We start from the raw sequence: 20,823 nt of genomic DNA on the forward strand, positions 1-20,823 counted from the left end.
ACTCCCCAAGATCTTCGAAGCCGTTGCTAAACTTTCAATCCAAGCATTCCTAAGTAGTAAAAAACGGAATTGCCATGTCGTGCCTTAAGTCTTTTCTCGACCAGATCCTGCATGCACAAAATGAGCGCAATGTTTTAATGAAGCAGGTTATCCTAGTGTAGCAGTGGCCACTGCGGCTGAGCGCCTAAAGAAGTCGGTTTCGAGGGGGACGTACGCGATTAAAGAAAGCAGTAATTAATAGCAAAAAAAAGAGTAGTGGCTATTCCGTATATTCATTCAGTGTCGCACAGGCTTAAAAATGTTGCAAGTAGATATGATGTTAATGTTACTTTCACTGCTCCCAATAAGCTAGATAAAATATGCGCTGCCGTACTTAGGAAAAAGAAGCAGGTATAAGGCAAAAAACGAACAGATATTTGTCCAGAAGCAAAATAAGAACAACAGTTTTACTGACTGTCGTATGGGTGTGGTTTATAAAATTCCCCTTAGCTGTGGCCAGTTCTACGTAGGGCAAACAGGACGGTGTATCAATCAGAGGCTAATGGAACATAAAATGTCGTTAACCGGTGGATCGCCTTCTAATCTTTCGCTACATAGCCGAGATTGTAACTGCACGCCAGAGATAGATAAATGCGCGATATTGCACAGGCATAAGAATGAAAATACGCGTCTTATGGTAGAGGCCTGGCATATCTATAATGGCAGAAGTGCGTGCGTGAGTAAGCCTTCGATTACTTTACACAAGGAAGAGATTAAGTGCCTTAACAGTTATCTCTCACGTAGACCGGCACGTGTACCCGACTGACACGTGGTGTTACCATTCCTGATCGAGCTTGCGCAGATTAGTTTTGTGTCTTCTTTCTTTTTCGCCTCTGTGCTTCATTCACTTGATAGTCGGCGTTCGTGTTGTCCACTTCTCTTCTCTTGTGTCCTGTCTGCACGCCTCACCTCTTTTTTGCATAACGAATCCTTACCAACTAGCTCAGCTTTCTGTTGTTCTAAGCCTGGAAGGAGATGTAAACTATCCTCTTTCGCGCCTTTCTTAAGGAAGCTATAAATATTATTGCGCATAAGATAGCTGTTATATAATTGTTGACAAAGTTGCACGAGAGGATTGTTCGTTATTGAAGTATGGTATAACTCTTGCTGAAGTAGACGATTGTGTTAAACTAGAGGCATCTGTATAGGCTGTCAGGATTGGGGGCTCAATCCCATCGTCCGTGGTCCTTTGCCAAGATTGGAGTACGGCATGAATTCGAAGGTAGCTGGCCCATGCCGTCGTCCAACTTATTTACGCTGAGATCGTTGATGAAGTGAAGAACTGCTTCTCATCGAGAACGAGGAAAAGGGTTTATTTACAGAAATTAAATCAGTCTAACATGACTGCTTGAGAAAAAGAGTAACAGTCCAACATTACTGCATGAGAGAAGTGACTCAGTCTAACATGACTGCTCAAGAGAAGTGTCCTCAGCATTCGCACAACCACAGTTTTTATACACTCGATGCGCCGGTCCTACGACGCGGCGACTGTTCGTTTACTCATCACCAACTCGCCGCTGCTCTGCAGACCAGTTTACGTACACACAGGCAACCGCGCTCTGTACACAGAGGCAACCGCGCGGGGTGCCGTTCCGGGAAACTATCGGCGCCGATCGGAGGTCGCTCGTTGTTCCGGGCTAGGCCGAAGCGTGAGACGTTCCAAAATACGTCGTCCCCACGGCGGCTTGTCCATGCGTGTCAAATCAGGTCCGCGTTGGGGATCTCCGGAATCATTGTTCACACACCGAACTAGTTCCGTCACAATGTCGAAGGGGCTGGAGTAATGCCCCGTTCACACTGAGACATTCGGCGTCTGGAGCGGCGCCCAGTTCGGCGGAACCCAGTTCGGCGGCGGCGAGATCCGCCGGAATAGCCCCTTCCGCGCCGATCGCTCCCGTACCGATTTTTGCGGCAGCTGCCGCCGGATCGCCTCGCCGCCGCGCGGCGCTGACCAATCGGGGAGCGCGAAACAGAACTTCCAAAGATGGCGGCCGAGTCTCGCGTCATGTCGCAGTCGTCGCAGTCATCAAAGTCCGCCGCGACATCCACATCCGAAATGCTGATCGAACTGGTGCGCAACCACCCAGTCCTCTACGATAAGCGCCACTTGAAGCACAAAGACAACGTGCAGAAGGACGACTTGTGGCACAACATCGGTCGCGAGATTGGTGGGCGAACCCACCAACGCCGCTGCCGCCGTCTCATCGGCGAATGCTTCTGTGCGTCATGCATCGCCAGAAAGGTGCTTGCCAACAGGCCGAGCAGTACTGCCTCTACTTGCTCGGGGTTCATCATTGTCTTTCCAAGCAATGGTGGAGACGCGCAACATAAACACACGAACTCGACGCGAGCGGAGACAACTGCTGCGCAATTTCGAGCCGCGCGAACATCCGGGACATCCCGCGCTGGATTGGAGGTTAGCATTTTATGGGGCAGATGGCGCTGTATGTCTTTCCGGCGACGCGGTCCGCAAGCAGTGTGAACTACGCGATTTTCGGCGGCAGGAGAATTCCATTCGCTGTAGACGCCGGATTCCTCAGTGTGAACGTACCATAAGGCGGCGGATTCCAGCGCAGAGGCCGCTTCTTTGAACGCCTCCCAGCTGCAGCGACGGAGAGGGAGAGGCGCGCCTCGTGCACCCCTTGTCGTAATCGGGTGGCAAGGTGGCAATCTTGCTCAGCGGCTCGCCATTCTTGACAGCGCCTCCATGGGCCGGAAAGTCTCGACTGTCTAGCACTGACAACCGCTAGGCAGGAAGAGAACGGCTGCTGGTCAGGGGGGGATTGATGTCTTGGCTCGCAGCGACCACTTGTGCATTGATGTCACCGCCCCAAAACATCCAACAAGGACAGGCAAGTGCAAAATGAACCCCACAACACGGCTCTGTGCCGAGATGACGTGCATTGGCTCTCACTTTAGACTCGCTAGGCTTCAAAAAAAAACAACAACAACATAAGTGCAGAAACAAAAAAAAAATGCTGCATTTCACTATGCCAAATTTCTGAAGCAAATTCCTGCTGACACATTCAGCAATAATGGAGGGAATTCTGCTGAATGAGAGGGGATTTTCTTCGCCTAAAGAAAAGCTAACACTAGTAACCCCAAAATTTAGGCGGGACCCTCAAACGCAGAATTCAAATTAGCCTGCTCAAATCATCCGCATTGCTATGCAACTTTCCCTTATATCTAACGGAGAAGTTGTACTCTTGGAGAGTGAGGCTCCATCGGAGCAAGCGGCCGTTTTTGTGTGACATTTGATTGAGCCACGTCAGAGGACAGTGGTCGGTCTCGAAGATGAACTTCGCTCCGTACAAGTAACACGACAACTTCTGGGCGGCCCAAACCAAACAAGCGCATTCCTTCTCTGAAGCGCTGTAGGCTTCCTCTCTTACATTTAGTTTACGGCTGGCGTAGAGGATAGGATGCTCCTCGTTATCGTCGCCGACCTGACTAAGTACCACGCCCATACCTCTGTCGCTTGCGTCGCATTGAACTATGAATTCCTTTGTGTAGACTGGCGCGCGAAGCACAGGGCGAGAAACCAATAGCGTTTTCAAACTTTGGAAAGCGTTCTCTTTGTCCTTATCCCAGTGTACGTTACTCGATGCTCCCTTTCGGAGGGCGTCTGTTAGTGGACTTGCCAATTGCGAGTAATTCGGAATGTACCATTGATAGTACCCCACAAGTCCCAAAAATGAACGAAGGTCCGTTTTCGTGCGCGGCTGAGAAAAATCTCCAATCGTCGCAATTTTCAGCTCAGCCGGCCGTCTCATGTCTTGACCAACAACATGGCCCAGATAAGTAACCTGTGAACAACCAAACCTACACTTTTCCGCTTTCATCGTTAAGTCGACTTTAAACGTACGAAGCCTCGCATTCTTGTCGTAATAGAATTTGGCGTTCTTTTGAGCTAGTGCCATGTTCTTTCCGACTAGTTCTTGGGTTGCGCTTAGCCGTTCCAGTAAATTTAGCACGTATTCAACCACGGTTGGACTCTCCCCTCTTTCCTCCCACATCTCTCTTAACATTCTCAGTGGAGACCGGAGTGTCCTCCCATACACTAGTTCTGCTGGTGAGAACCCTGTCGCCTCATGTGGAACTGTTCGCAAAGCAAACAAAGTTGCCGGCAGACAGTTCTCCCAGTCCTCCTTGTGCTCGTAACATAGCGCACGCAAAACTCGCTTAAGCACCGAATGCCACCTCTCTACACTGTTTGACTGGGGGTGATAGACAGAACTGTGTATTAACTTTACCCCGCACTTTTGCAAGAATGTGGAAGTCAGTGCGCTCGTGAATACTGACCCTTGGTCTGCCTGAATTTCGGCTGGAACCCCAACTCGTGCAAACACTGTCAAAAGCGCGTCAACTACTTCGGTGGAGCTGAGCTCTTTCAAAGGGGTTGCTTCTGGAAACTTGGTAGCCGGACACAGCATGGTAAACAAGTACCTGTAGCCTGATTTTGTTTTTGGAAGAGGCCCTACCGTGTCTATTACAAGCCGTCTGAAAGGCTCTGTTATGAAGGGGACTACCTTCAGTGGAGCTTTCCATGTCTCTCCTGGTTTACCAGAACGCTGGCAGGCGTCGCATGATCTTACAAAGTTTTCTACATCTTTGAAACAGCCAGGCCAGTAGTATTCCATAAGCAATCTTTCCTTTGATTTGTTTATGCCTAGGTGGCCGGACCACCCATTTCCATGACAAAGACTCAAAAGGTCCTCCCGATACTTGGTAGGTATGACTAACTGATCTAAAATCCTACCCTTTCGATCTCTGTAATGCCGATACAACAATCCTCCTCTCTCATGTATCGTTACGTTGCGCCTAGCAATGCCTTCTTTAGCTGTGTCACGTAATTTAGCTAAGCTCTCATCATTCTTTTGCTCAGCTGCCAGTGACTCTCTATCCACGCGTAAGAGTTGATAAAAGTTCTTTGAGGCCGGTGATAATAACGACCCTGTCTCGCTTGTGAGCGCGTCTGCTTGCTCTTCCTGCAGGCTAGAACTCTGACACTCTAGTGCTACGCTCTCATTGAGCTGGTCAGCTGGCAGGCTCTCCTCAACTGTTCTTTTGTCCCTCGGGCCTAGCTCGGATTCGGGTATTGAAGTTATCCCCTTTTCTGCTTCCGCTGGAGGAGCTTGAGCATTTTCAGCCGAAAGCGCCGCGATCTTACGAGCTTGGCCTCGGGTCAATGCCTGTACTATGCCCTCTCCCAGTTTGAGCCCTCTGTCACGCAGTAACTGATTCGAGCGATTCGAAAAGATGTAGGGATACTGCAGTGACAAAAATTTGGAAACTGCAGCCTCAGTCTCTAGTTCCCCGAATGGTCCACTGATTTTGACTTTGGCCATGGGCAGACACACGCTGTGTTCTTCTACAACCTGTTTTATCCATGCTACTTCTCCGGTGAAGTCATCTACCATCACGTAAGACGGATGGACAATGTCCAGCGTGGCGGCACTGTCTCTTAGCACTCGGCATGGTTTTCCATTAACTTGCAGGTCGTGGAGATATGGACTTAAAAGTTCCATATTCTCATCTTTTTCCTCCACGTAGGAAAAAACTACGCTAGACTTCTCGCAGTTTACAGCTATATGTCCCAGTTTGTGGCATTTGTAACAGCGAATTGGTCTAACAGATTCGAATTTTCTTTTCTGTTCTTTTTGTGCGGTTTTTCCGTTAAGTTTCTCCTCGCTCTTTTCTGCGGGCTTTTCCGCCGTGTCTACAGGCTCTGATCGTCTAGTTTGCGCACCCTTTTTGAACGGAAATGGTTTCCGCGGTCCATTTCGACCGTCCCAGTTTCCCTCCTCGGCGTTCAACTTTCTACGGGTTGCGTACTCTTCGGCTAATTCAGCCGCCCTTTCCACAGTGTTTACATTACCTCTGTCTTGCACCCACAGTTTCACAGCTTGGGGGATGGTTTTGTAAAACTGCTCTAGACACATGCATTCAATGATCATGTCTCTGCTGTCGTACGCTTCCGCGCTTTTAAGCCACTCGACTAGGTTGGCCTTTAAGTTATATGCAAACTCCGGATAGCCCTCGCTATCTTTCTTGCCTGTGCTCCTAAACCTTTGCCAAAAAGCTTCGGCTGAAAGGCGGTATTTCTTCAGGAGACTAGCCTTAACTTCTGCATAATCATATGCATCCTGCACACTCAATCGGGCGATTACTTCCGCCGCCTCACACGGCAACATAGACAGCAACCGCTGTGGCCATGTACTCGGGCCGAAGTTCATCTTTTCGCAAGTCCTTTCAAAATTGCATAGGAACAAGCCTATGTCGGTCCCGACCTCAAATGGCTTTAATAGCCTGTCCATGCGGTACGATTCTGCCTCACTTGATCGTCCCAGAGCGCCTTCACTTCCTTGAGGCAACTCCAAACGTTTGCTTTCAAGTTCAAGTTGCATTTTCCTTAACTGAAACTCGCGATCTTTATCGCGTTCCTCTCTCTCTCGCTTTTCTCTTTCTCTTTCCCGTTCTTCTCTTTCTCTTTCCCGTTTCTCTCTCTTTTTGAGAAGTTCCAATCCCATTTCAATATCTTGCTCACTGGCCTGATTGGAAATTAGCTCCAATAATTCCGATTTGAGCATTTCCTTGCGTACATCTAGGCCCAGTTCCTCACCAACAATCAACAACTCGTCTCTCAGCAGTGTCCTTAACTCCATGACTGCTGCTTTACTGCCTTGATTCTGCTCTCTAAATCTAGCTAGGAAAAGACAACCTAGCTAACACACAACAATCTAGCTTCCCTACTGTTCTAAACAGAACAACCACAAAATGAAGCCTAGAGAGTCAAAGCAAAAACCAAGCACTCACCGCAGATACAGCACCATGTCGCAAAGTCCATCTCACCGCTGTCAGCCAGTTGTCAGGATTGGGGGCTCAATCCCATCGTCCGTGGTCCTTTGCCAAGATTGGAGTACGGCTTGAATTCGAAGGTAGCTGGCCCATGCCGTCGTCCAACTTATTTACGCTGAGATCGTTGATGAAGTGAAGAACTGCTTCTCATCGAGAACGAGGAAAAGGTTTTATTTACAGAAATTAAATCAGTCTAACATGACTGCTTGAGAAAAAGAGTAACAGTCCAACATGACTGCATGAGAGAAGTGACTCAGTCTAACATGACTGCTCAAGAGAAGTGTCCTCAGCATTCGCACAACCACAGTTTTTATACACTTGATGCGCCGGTCCTACGACGCGGCGACTGTTCGTTTACTCATCACCAACTCGCCGCTGCTCTGCAGACCAGTTTACGTACACACAGGCAACCGCGCTCTGTACACAGAGGCAACCGCGCGGGGTGCCGTTCCGGGAAACTATCGGCGCCGATCGGGGGTCGCTCGTTGTTCCGGGCTAGGCCGAAGCGTGAGACGTTCCAAAATACGTCGTCCCCACGGCGGCTTGTCCATGCGTGTCAAATCAGGTCCGCGTTGGGGATCTCCGGAATCATTGTTCACACACCGAACTAGTTCCGTCACAATGTCGAAGGGGCTGGAGTAAGGCGGCGGATTCCAGCGCAGAGGCCGCTTCTTTGAACGCCTCCCAGCTGCAGTGACGGAGAGGGAGAGGTGCGCGTCGTGCACCCCTTGTCGTAATCGGGTGGCAAGGTGGCAATCTTGCTCAGCGGCTCGCCATTCTTGACAAGGCATGGTGTGTATCCTACATCATGTCTAAGCTTTCCGGAATGTTTTAAATTATGCCTGTTGCAGATAACGTAATTCCTGTCCTTCCGCTGGATTATTCGAAGAGGCGCACATTACTTGAAGGAGACATCAAAACACACATGTTAGAATAATTAACACAAATTCACTAATAAACTTCATAAATATTTACGGCATGTAGTGCGATTTAGGAATCGTAGCCGGTGAATTTACAAGGCATATCCACTTGTATCTCCAGGATGACACCAGTTTCGATATATAATTTCCCAAAGTGAGGGACAAAATACATGCGCGTTCTAGTTACTCTATTTTTCAACGCGTAGACATGCGTTTCGTTACAAAGTCAGACAACAGTGAATTCTCACTGCGAGCTTGATGGCGCATATCTCAACACTGGTGTCATTACGGAAATTTATTCCAAATGGATATGCCTTGCTACAATCCGCAAATTGCTATTATACGCCGTTATGTTATTAATTAGGAACCTAACTCATGATTTTTTTAAATTAACAGATTATGTGTTTCGCTTTCAGCAGCGACTATGCCCGCCTCTCTGATTAATCCAGCTCAAGGACTGCAACCTATGTCAACTGCAACAGGCGATTAAAAGAAATCAAAAATCCGGAGAACCTAAATATTATCATCCCGAAATATTTGGTACAGTGCTAGTTGTTGCGTAGCTTTAATGAAACCTGTCTCGTTTTGTAGTTATACCATCTACTGCCAACTCCATTTTTTTGGAAGGTAAGCCCCGATTTGCGAAACTCATTTTTCTGAACGAAAAAACTAGTCAACAACACAAAGGACAAGAGAAGAAGTTCACGACACAACGACTGGACTATCAACTGATAGTTGATAGTCCAGTCGTTGTGTCGTGAACTTCTTCTCTTGTCCTTTGTGTTTTTGACTGGTTTTTTCGTTCAAGTATGTACCAACTGACCCAGATTTCAACCCTTCTGCAAATCATTTTTCTGAAGGATGTAGAGATAGCCTTGGATTTTTTTATGGATAGGACTTTCGCCCCTTTTCATTATGTTTAAATCCAATGGGTGATTTTCCATGTTCAGATTAGGGAAAAAAAAGAGAGACATTTTTCTGAAGTTCTCCGAACTGGGCGGCGTTTCGCGAGCCTCTGTAATAGAAAGGCAGCTACAAGACGCGCGTGGAACTCCTAGGCGTATGCGAAGACATCTCACTCAAAGTCTTTGGAGCCGCTCTTCCCAAGTTCGGGAGAGGCCGCAATTTCATCATGGTGGCCTCGAATTAAGACAGAAGAAATTTCAGACAAGCGCGACTCTCGACTGTGAAAGTGGTTAGTCAACATCATTTGTACTACATCGCGGCATCAACTCTGTCAACATTTGAACTCCTTTTTTTTTGTCTTGAAGTGTCTTGAAGTGTTTTGTCTTTTACTGAATTCTGTGATTTTCTTATCATCTGCACCACCGAAGACTGGCCGATCGTGGTGATAATGCGGGCGGATCGAAATAAGCAATATAAATGAAATAGAATCATTGCTATAATAGGAATTATCATATAATATGCTCCATTATCCGGCCGACCTCTCTACATTTTTCCAATCATTAAAATACTTCTTCTTCTGGGATAGAGTCAAATTGCTTAAAGAAACTGCGATAACGGCCGAGATGTGGCGACTATAGCGCGCGCATTGTCAAGATGTCCGGAACGCTCCCTGTCCTCGTGTCGGTGTACGATATTTTTTTTGTTTGACAATGGAAGACGCAAACATGCACAACCAACGTATGCAAGTGGGCAATCGCCGGCCGTCTGTGGCGGATGCTGACCAGCTGCTGTGGCGGCGTTCAGGGGCTTAAAGACCACGAGAGAAAAAAGTGCTTAGAGGTGTACGGATATACGGACAGACCAACCCACAGACTCTACGAAAGGATGATTCGGGCAGTGGTCTCGTCAAGCGGTTGAATCCGTTTTTGACCCATTATTCATTCCGCGAAGTTTTCCATCAAATATATTGAACTGAAATTATTTATCCGTCGTGGGTCCCACGGGGAACTTACCCTGCTTCTTGTCGATGAACGACGGCACGCTTTTATTGACCGTTACATTTCGTATGGTAAACAGTGCGATTAAAAACGACAAGGTGAGGCGCCAGTAACGTTCCGTTTCCAATGCAACGCTTGCCATAGGCACGAATTTATTCCCGAGCAATGTGGTGGAGATTGACTGGTTCCGAGTGTCCTTGTTTTCAGGAAATAAATATCTCCTCATGTCGTTGTTCGCCATTAACTTCCACACAGACTGGCACGTTAACACTTTCTCGACATCGCACGTTCATTCATACACACCATTCGATAGCATATCTGGATAACGCGGTATAATATGGACGACGGGAAGCCGTTTTGAAAAGAAACACAGCGAAACACAGCGAAATAAACAATATCGCACCCCAGCCATGGTGTCCATGAAATGCCGGCCGGCAAAGGATGATGTACGAATTTTTCGCCCACTCCTTCAAAAGTAACATCTAAATGAAATTCTGGGCTTTTCTCAGGCGCATATTATTTTGGAGAGAATAAAGGGGGCGACTACGGATTAATTTTCACCATCTCTGGTTCCTCTACGTCAACCCAATGCACGGTACATGGGAGTTGTTCCATTCCACCGTCATCAAAATGCAGCCGCAGCAGCCACGATTCGATCCCTCGACCTCGTGCTGCCAAGCCACCACGACGGCTAAAAAGTAATTTACTGCTCGCAATGTTTAAGTGCCCAGTATTCTCGTTCTCTCTATCATCTTATTTCAGAAGCTTTGCGCAGCACTGATCGACAGAGGCAGGCTCGACGAATGCACATGATTTGCTGTAATTCAATAAGTGTTTCGCAGCCACGAAAAAAAAAACCGTTGGTGTGCGTAAAACGAACCTCTGTGTACACGGAAGATTCCATGATATGACTGTCCTGGCGAAAGCGAAGCGGTGAAGCACATGAAGAAGACGAACACGGGACACACGCTGGTCTTACGTTTCTTTCGAAAAACGTCCGCAAGCCAAGCAGAGGCTTTGCCGATGTCGCAGGAAACAATAACGCCCAGGATGTTGCAGATGTCCATCACTTTCAAGAAATTCGAATTCTTTTGTGGTTGAGATTAGCGAAGAGAGATAGTGATCGCTCTTGAATTAAATTGGAGAGGTTAATACCTGGCGGAAGGCCCACAGCACGTTATTACCCCCGTGATAGCGATGATAACTGAAATGATACACAAGACTCAAGGAACATGCACGACAATTAACACATGTGGGACGCACGCATAAAAGTAAAAACCGCTTTCGTAGCGCATAATTCTCGGGGCCTGCTCCGGCTCTTACTCACTGCCGTTTTGAAAAATGCCTTTCCTGCTTGCAACCCCGGGCCAAAACGGCGCAGATATAAAATTCGGGAGAGCACGGGCATTTTGTTTTTGCGCCTTGTCAGCAAGGTGAATGTTTCTTTCAATCCTTGCATTTACGAAAATGTTCAGTGATTTCAACTTCTTTTGAAGTGCAGCAGGCATCGGTGTAGGACATTCGGGACGCTACATCTACGATGTGATTGTGTGATGAGTCAGTCTTGGCTTCCACGGGCACTTGCGGGTCTAGGCCCACTTGTCACGCGGCCATTCGTCATAGGCCGGCTCCCCATAGGAAAACTGGTCAGGAAGGTGAACTTGTCGCAGGGGATATCATACGATAACTTCTCGTGGCGCCGGACTTTTCGTCACGTGGAAAAGCCGAGTTCGGAGCTGGTTTGCGATGCGACGAGCAATTTGTTTTGCTTGCCCCTCATCCCCTTAGCAAGATTTTGAAGGCCTCGTTGAAGTGCCCCTCACGAGGTCTGGCCATTTTGAGCTGACAAGCTCACTGCGTACAATGCGCGCTAACGACCGTGTCTGATCCCCTCGCGCCGCGCACAGAGCTTAAATTTCAAGCGAAACGCTGTTTGCCCTTAGCCTCGCGGGGGCCGCGCGGCTACATGCATGTCATTGCTGTGACGTCACTCGCATTCACACGTGACTTCGACATTTAATTGAGGCGACATCAGTTATTTGTTTAAACTGTAGCTTCAATAGACAGATTCATTTTTTAGAGAAATATTGAAACATACAAACCGAAGGTCTGCGTGTTTCTGTTTTACTTCGTACTGTAGCGAGAGAGATGTATACTTCCATTTCGTCAGCTTGCTTTCTTGTCATTTTCTACAGTGTTCCAGCGCCGCCCTCTTTCATCCTCTCGCGTCTGCCTCAGTGCTCGTGGCTGTGGCACTCACTTATACCGAATAAAATAAACCTGGAAGCTGCTGCTCTACAACTGTGCCCGCCTATTTGTATGAGCGATTAAACCCGACTTACTTGTCGGACTCCCCAAGTGAAGCTCTTTTCCAAGAACTGAAAATACACAAAGCGCATAATTTATACACTTACAGGTTAGTCCGTGCATACGTTACGGAGCGTAAATCGAGTAATTGTTATATCTGTGCCATAGCTAACCTTAAACAGAACATACGCCAGTATCGAACACGATCTCCAGAATATTGGTAAGTAATGCACCCGTGCACTAATTATGAAAAGCAAATGATTGCTTATACGCTGCCTGTCCTGCTTAACACACTGATCGCAGATGATATCGATGTTTCACAGTCTTCGTTAACTAGTCTGTATAATTACCATTGCTGCTAGAGCTGGTTTTATGCTTAATAATTTATACTTGTAGATCACAATATTACTTTTGCAACATCATCTGTTGTTAGTATGCATGTCTGATCTGAGTGTCATTATTTTTTTCTTTTCTCTCCATACTGCTGATTTCTTAATATGTAAGCTAAGTAACTTGCTTTGGATTATCAATTCTTGTTTGTTTCTTTGCGTTATTTTATTCGTCTCAGTCTGCTTTATTGTTATCAGTCCCACATGCACTCTTGTTCCCCCTGCTGCTGCCATAATATGGGTTTTAGGACTTAGTCAAGCTGCTGACGCAGCTTTTTTCCTCAAGACCTGTCCATATTCAAATGTATGTTGTATATGGGAAATAAAGCACTTACTTACTAACTGTAAAGAGGAAAGGGAGAGAGGAGAAGGTGGAAGTTCACATATAAGAGAGGGGGGAGGAGACGTGAGAACGCAAGCAGCAACTATAGACCTTTTCATCGGGTGAGTAGGATAGGGCGTGTGGCGAGCCTTTCCTCCTCTCTGGCTTGTGCGACCAGGCGCGGAGCTGCCTGAAAGTATTGCTCTCGCGGGCTACGGAACGATTTCGGTATGTTTTACACCATACCTTGTGAAATTTACGCCATGTCCGCTCAAATAAGGTCGTCTGGGAAGCCTTTCAGTGCATCGGTAGCAACAGTAGACAGAAATATGTCTTGGGAGTGAAAAAATGTGACGCGCATAATCAGACGCGGTGTACGCGCATTATCAGTCGCGGTGTGGGTATATGTTGTGAAATATTTTGCTTATATCGGTTCGATTCAACAACGAATACCGGTGTCTCTGTATTATCCGCATTAAATGGTAAATATGCTCACTGTCCGATCGCTTGGCGTAGGGAGTAAAACATAAAACATAAGAGCGCGTGCTCGCCTCACGGCCAACCTCAGGCAACCACGAAACATCTAAGCTGCTGGCGCTGTCAAATATTTGTGATACACCGGCACCGTTCTCACGCATTTCAAGTCTAATAGGCTTGAAATTACTATATCTCTACGCTATCCTTCCTGCATGAAGCCGATGGTGCTGCTCAACACAGCGATCACGGCGGTTGGTGAACCAGTATGATACATATATAAGCTGTGCGCTCCGGCATTGCCTTTTTGGCCTATATAGAGCCATAATATATGAGAGGGATCGCATAAAAAGAATGCGGTGGCTATTTTTGAGGACAACATTTCCGTAATACGTGTGAGTGCGCCGTAGAGAACGGAACGAACACAACTGGAAAAAAAGTTCAGTTATCATCCTCTTTCTCGAAAAAGCTAGAGAAAACGAGCTTCGCATAGTCACGCCACACAACGTTTCTTACTATAACCGCTGATATATATAACGATATATAACCGCTGACGCCGTATGTTTGGACCATGCGCTATATAGAACAAAGATATTTGCAATCCAGCACCTACCACGGCTTAGGACCCTCGCGCAGTTCGTAAACGGTCGCTTTGCTGGACAAGCTTAATTCAGACTTCAAGGTACGTATGTATACACAGTGCACATACCTGCATTCGGTATACCTTATCACCAACTGTTAAGTCACCTTCTTACCTCATCAGCGAATCACTCCTGCAACCAAGTGTGTTGGTCTGGGTTTTACTCGCATTTTCACCTATGCAGTTCGTAAAAGTATTTGACTGTTTAATGTAACTTCATATTTCAAACATTTGGTTGCATAAGATGCTTTGGCAACACTGACAACCCAGTTTCATGAAGGCTGGGCAGGCTTCACGAAAGGCCACTAGTACCTCCTCGTTGCAGACTGTGCTCAACATTCTTCTTGGTTCGGCTGACTAAGAACCCATACATCTTTCCTCCGAAGTGGCTGGTACTGGCGATGCTTTCATGCAGAAAGAGGTTACTTTCGCACATGTCAACCTTAGGCCAGAAACCAATCTGGCACAGGTGGAAATAGTCTTGTCTTTCCCAGATGGTGGTTCAGCCGCGCGAGCAACATTATGTTGCGAAGAGAGTATGCCACGGGCCCCTTTTCTTTCTTTCCACGAATGTTGCGGGCTCCTCGATACGGGGGAAGCCTTTGTGCAGAAATAACAGCGACGGCGCTTCCGGCATGTGCTCTCGCGCGGCCTCCACCGCGCCTGAGACGCCGCTACGTGCACATGTCGCGTAGTGTTCCTGTATATGCTCCCTGCGGGAGCATATACAGGAACACTAATGTCGCGCCCTCTTCCCTCGCTCGGCTGCATCGGGCATCAAAAATCGATTAGTTGAGGACGAATTGATCTTGTATGCGGAGTGTTCACGCGACCATTTTTGGCCTCTTTGAATCAGTAAAGGCAAGGCGCAGAAGACCAGGACTCAGGAAGAAGAACACAAACGACAGGACCGGCGCCACTCACAACTAAGTTTATTTTCGCAACAAACCTGCCTTATGTTCGTTATTCACGCCGAGTCGCGCACAAAACTTTATAAGCAAAAAACAGCAATCTATCGACCACTCAGAAATCATACCTGGCACATAATATCGAATGAGCAAACAAGAACCACACGTGGATCAGCGCGGGAGTCTTTTTCCGAGCCAAAGGGGACAAAACCAGACATAAAAGGTACCGTCTACGCTTCACTACCAAACTATTCACAACATAACACCCTTCGAACGCCTAAGGCCCAGTCAGTGATAAAACCCGCACGACTATGGGAATAATGACCAACGAATAACACGGAAAAAACATGAAAAAGGCGTCTAAGTACAGCGTCTGCGTCAAAACTAAAATCTCTAATAGTCACTCACCTAAAAAATTGATAAAACATGTGACCGCGCGAAAAATGAACCACGTGACAAACAATTCAAGGGACAGAAGTGTTGAACGATAAAGGTCTAAAGAACAGCGTCTGCGTCAAAAAAAAAAGTGGAACAAAAGCTTAAGAGCCACTGGAAAACCGTCAACAAAATAAAAAATAGGTAAATAAAAGGAAGACAGACGGTAAAACCAAATGAAATCACTCTAACATGAAGCCTAAATGAAACCTTCTAAAAAAGTCGTCTCCTTGTCACTAAGCATAATGGACGGCCTGCTGACGCATGCGTTTCCCTCTTTTTTGATTAAATAGGCTTCCACAATTTCCCGCTCGAACCTGTCTTTTCCAAACTTCCAAGCGCACATATTTGTGCCTACAATCAGCCTCGGAGATCAATTGTGTATTTCTGAATGTTCCATCCACTAATGTGACCTTATTGCAGCATTATCCTCTATTTCCAAGCTGCGATTTAGGAGAGATCAAACACACGCGACAATCGTAACCGCGTGGGTACCATTCTGCTACGATAGGAGCTGTGCTGTTATACTTGGACAAGCGTTCAAACTGTTCGCTGCAGTTTACATTGCGTGACTACTTGGTTCGATGGATGAAGTTTCCACCCATGAATAAAATTGTTTTGGCTATTAATAGCAGCATATAAATGCCAGAAAATGAATTAATATATTTATTAGGAGGGCTGAAACTTGGGCCTGTAAGGGGAATGGGAAAATATAGAATGTACTTTACATCTTGCAAAGAATAATACCAAATACAATGGTATGTGAGTGAGGGTTTGAAAGAAAATCGCAAGCTTATACATATCGGAGGGGGGTGTGGTATCAAGTAAACACCTGCGTGAGATCGTTAAAGAAAAAAATACATAGGAAGAATTTTGGCAAGAACAAAACTTAGTTCGTGTTTTCCCGTGACCTTAAAATGCAAATAAATTAATAAAATACCATAATAAAAAGGATTGAAAGTGTCGTGATATTATTCGCCAAACAAAATGAAGCACATGGAGTTAAATCATGCGAAATTTCATGTCACTTTTGGTGAGTATAATCATTCGTTTGGTGCAAGGTGTTTGTTCGCGAACCACGACGAAGACGCAGCCAGAAAACCAGCCACGATAATCTCGCAAATTTTCTCCGGTGCATTATCACTTCCTACTAAAAAAAAATGACGAAGCCGAACGGATTTGTAGCCTGGTTTCCCGCCGCTCATGCTTTCTTCGATTTGATAAGCGGTGGGGGGAGCATGTTCCTCCAGAATACCGAGCCAAGAAAAAAAATCTTTGACGCAAGTTTCTCGGCCTCCTGCAGCTCGAGGGAGGAGAAGAAAATAGTAGAAGACAAGAACGAGAACGCGTCCACGTTGGAGCGAAAACGCCACACGTCGGCGTTCTGGAGTAGCACGCTTTCCCAGCACGCCATAAAGCGAGTCACTGCACAGCAAACGGCAGCTATACTCAACAGTCGCAGATCAACTGCAGTCGCGCTCGCCCCGACGCACTTCGCAAACGCCGCTTGTGCCTCGAGGATGGCGTCGTCGGGCCGTGCTACTGGCTCCGCTGGCGCTGGCCTCAACGCCGGTCTCTCCAGGGACGAGGACGACCGGATGAGCACTTACAACGGCTACGCCACGCTGCGGAGGGACGATTGCGAGCTGTCGACGAGCAGCAGCAGCGGCGGGGACGACGACTGCACCAGCAGCGGCGACAGCAGCAGTAGCAGCGGTTCTAGCACCGACAGCGGAAACAGCGACGTGGTGCAGGCCGGCGCGTCCCAGTCGGAGGACGTCGACATCGAAGATGTGCCGACTGCCTCCAGCGTCGCAGCCGTCGCCGCCTTCATGGCGAGCGAGCCACAGTTGGGAATCTGGATCCAAGCGATGCTCGAACGACCGGCGGACTTTCCCAGTGACCACCCGGACGAAGTTCACGACTGGAGCGGTTGGCCCAAGTTTGCTCCCAGGAAGAACGCGGACCAACAGCGTGCGATCGCGCCGAGCCTGCCGGCCAAGGTTCCTCACGTCGCGCTCGTCAACCAGCACGAGTTCCTGCTGCCCAATATGGAACTGCTGATCCACACACAGGGCAGGCGAGTGTTTTTCATCCTTTCTATTTTTCCAGAGCCTGCTGCTCGATCGGGACAGTTGTTGACGCGGGCTTGCCTGGATTTTATGCGCGCGCCATTTACGTTCGATAGCAGCGACATACAAGAGAGCAGCGCTTGAATGGAAAGCACGCTGTGCGCGATCTTAATTTTTGGTGCACGCGCGGACGCTATACTTTCCTTTGCTGAGATTGCGTAGTTGAAGCATCGTCGCGCTTCCCGAGATCTTTATTTTTGCGATTCCGACTGCGCGGGCACTCGATGCGTGTTCGCGCCATGGTGCGCGGCGCCAATCTCGTAACGGTTCTTTCAGAAACCGTTGCAATGTCACACTTCAGGACAGCGTTTTGGCTTCCGCTGTTGACATGAGCGTTCCGAGCACGCATTAGTGTTCCTGCCGAGAAGCTGCATGTATTCAAATGCCGCAGAGTGGTGCCTATGCTGGGCTAAATGAAGGGAACAGTATACTCGTCTATATAGCCAGCTATTTATCATGCGGACGATAATCATTTTCGTTTTGCGAATGTATCTCTGCTTTCAACCGTTTCAGCAGTCTTTATAGCTTTTTGAGTGCTCATTGTTCTGTACATGGTCCACATATATCCACCGTGCCCACCACGTGTTTTAGCTGCTCGTTTTGAAACGTGCGTGCCTAAATATCTCCAACGCATGACCACTGTGTTTATCAAAAATGATCGGGCCGCGTCCTTCTATTTCGCATGCAGGCTCATGCAGCCAGCGCCTTCGTTCCGCTGTACCAACTTGGTGGACGACCTGCAGTACACGGCTTGGCTCACCTTCACTAATTCCGTTGGGGGCGAATGCGCTCAGTGTGAACGAGGCCCTACCGGTGTCGGCCTTATCACCGCCTCCGGAAAGAAGCGTCTTTCTTTACTTTTGTCTTTCTGTGTGCTGAAATGAATTTAAGCCCTAAATTGTATCCTTGGACTGGTGCAGTTGGTCAGTACTCCCACCCGGACTCACCGCATCCCGGTTCTTCGTGGAACGGCCGGGTGCTGTCCTTTTCTCGGCTAAAGCTCTTCTCCTACGACGGCTTCACCTCAAAACTTCCTCCGGTAAGAGTTCGTTCGCCGGTTCCCCAGTTTAGACACGCCAGGTTGCCGTTCGCAAGTTGCACTAAACTTCGCATGTTTCAACGTGCGCTCACTTTGCACTAATACCCAGGACAGGACTGTCGTCAATTGCAGTGTGCACGCATCCAAATTTTGATCTAGTGATATTTGGGGAAGCCATCAACAAAACATGACGGCGCGGGTGGTACAAATTGTTACCGTGCTGTCGTATCTCGTGTCTTGGTGCGTGCCTGCGATGGCTTTCCAGGCCGATTTCTTGTCAGCCCAGCGAGCTACGTGGTCTTAAAGATATACTCGTAGCCACTTGCTTTTTTTCTTGTCATTGTGGTTTCCTTGTTAAAACAAAAGTAGCATAGATGACCATATACCCCGAGGAGACCGCAACACAAATTTAGGTCATTTTGGCTGTCGTGACGCATGAGTCAACGGTCGCCGAGATTTGACAATTGGGTAGAACTGTGTATGGAACTGTGTACGCCTGGCCAAAATTGAACCACTCTCACCTAACATTGTGACAACAGACGCCTTACCCTAAAGTTTGCCTTCATAGTATAGCTGGTGCAGGAGGTGCCATGTCAGTTCTGTATTCAACTGATTCGCGCAGTGCTTTGCGCCATTCATACTGCTGTGCACTGCGATTGTTGTCAATTCCCTTCAATGCAGTTTAGCCTTGTGATAATGAAGTTGCATACCTTCATTATAAACCGACAGTTCATTCAGGGCAAGTGGGCTGCCCAGTCGCACACTACAGCACTGGTGCTTCACGCGGGCTCCATTTTTATTTTTGTAAATATGTACGGTATCATATCAATAAAAAATGATTAAGCATGCATTCTATTGACTAGCCGATTTAGGACATTCCCCTCTCCAAAGCTCAGCACCGGAAACTCTTCCCTCATATGTCTTGCAGATCACTCTAAAGTGTAACAACAGTTACCGCATCCAAGTGAACGTTGGAATCGTGGACAACAGCGGACACATCTTGAGCAGGTCGGTCGTCCGCCGCTTTGTCGGTGCCCACTTCATTGCCGTCACCCAGTTCAGCAAAAAAGTTAGGTGGGTGTTGTACGTATTTTGCGTGCCGGCTATTTACTTTCCTTTCCAAATCGGTACACTTAACATTTCACTGTCATCTTCTTTCTCTCTCTCTTTTTTCCTTCTACAGCTGAGGAAACCACGACCAGAGCTTCAGCCTCATGTTTTTTTTTGTTTTGTTTCTTCGCCCAGTCTCGCCCATCCAAGCAACAAGGGATTCAAGACTAAGGCACGCTAATTTATTAATATATACACTGCACTGTTTTCACGACTTTCATTGTTTCTGTGATAAAAGTAATAAAGACACATTTGCCGGTACGAAGAGGTCATTTTTTTTTTCTTTGCTTAATGACATTTTACAGTACAAACAATGCACTGGTGGTGCTTCTACTGAGGCATACGAAAATAGACTTGCTGCACACATGATGATGCCAGGCCAGTTGCCGCACTGAAAAGAAAAGATAAACTTGAAGCACTCTTCGCAGATAAATAAGAGCACCCTGTTTCCCTTACATACTTCATAGAAAGCCAATTATGCATAGAATGTAACCTGAAGGTGCTGTTCCCACGAGAACTAAATTCGAATTCCCAACATGCACATCATGATGGTCATCCAACAGTTGTACAGTGACCGCTTCCTTTGGAAATACAAAGTGAGCATGCGATGGAATGGACCAGTTTTATACATTTACTAGAGGGAACTGTGGCGCTAGTGTCTAAGGGATCTGCAAGTGGGGCAGTTCAGCCAGCATGGGAATGATGGGGAAGTGCATGAATTTGCCTAAACTTCGTCTTCGTGACTTTGCAAAGTGATCATTTTGAGAAGGCACTGCATCGTATATATGGCTTCATAAACATTAAAATTGTTGGACGGCAAGATGCAAACGCAGGACCGCTAACACATAAGCCCAATGATAGCATTACTCCATGGATGCATGGACGAGTGGAACCACTGCAGTTAGTAGCGATGACGTGTGCTTGCGGAGTTTTATTACCTTCTGCATTAAAAAAAAGTATAAATTGCTTTGAAATTTAGGAGAACTTAGGCCCAGGTAAAACGAAAGAAACGAAGCCATAAGAATGTCTGAAGCCGCAAGCACAAAGATCGGGCAAATGCATGTACTACCCATCATACCCATGGTGGAAGTGAAGGATCGCAGTACCAGAGTGCCCTCTATAGTGATATGAAACTCTGTGGCTTGGACGAGAAGTAACTCGAGAAATGGCTGGGGATTGTTTGCATTTCCGAGAGATCGAAAAGGAAGGCTTCTATGCATGGACGGTGAAAATTAAATGGTACAAGTGCTAGCCAATGAACGAATCGTGTTTGTGTAATGTGAGTACAGAATGTCCTGCTTTCTCTTAGGAAAAAAAAAGTGATTGGTAATGGCGAATTCAAATTC

The 20,823-nt window shown here is 47.2% G+C and overlaps 1 protein-coding gene across 3 annotated transcripts in view; it reads left to right on the top strand.

Moving 5' to 3' along the window:
* Positions 1 to 19,744, top strand: part of LOC139057513 (uncharacterized) — an 84,554-nt gene extending 64,810 nt beyond the window's left edge. Inside the window, exons 1-3 of one of the 3 annotated variants that reach the window (XR_011512853.1) lie at positions 15,868 to 17,276; positions 18,017 to 18,367; positions 19,296 to 19,432. Coding sequence is in view for 2 of the 3 variants with exons in the window: in XM_070535885.1 (XP_070391986.1) it covers positions 19,296 to 19,441; positions 19,613 to 19,658 (192 nt within the window). In the remaining variant the exon portion in view is untranslated. Of the gene's footprint in view, positions 1 to 15,867; positions 17,277 to 18,016; positions 18,368 to 19,295; positions 19,442 to 19,550 lie in introns of those variants that run through there. The other 2 variants (XM_070535885.1, XM_070535887.1) reach the window with 2 other exon arrangements.
* The last annotated feature ends 1,079 nt before the right edge of the window (positions 19,745 to 20,823 follow it).

Source organism: Dermacentor albipictus, chromosome 3 (genome assembly GCF_038994185.2).
Source record: "Dermacentor albipictus isolate Rhodes 1998 colony chromosome 3, USDA_Dalb.pri_finalv2, whole genome shotgun sequence".
Classification (NCBI taxonomy): Eukaryota; Metazoa; Arthropoda; class Arachnida; order Ixodida; family Ixodidae; genus Dermacentor; species Dermacentor albipictus.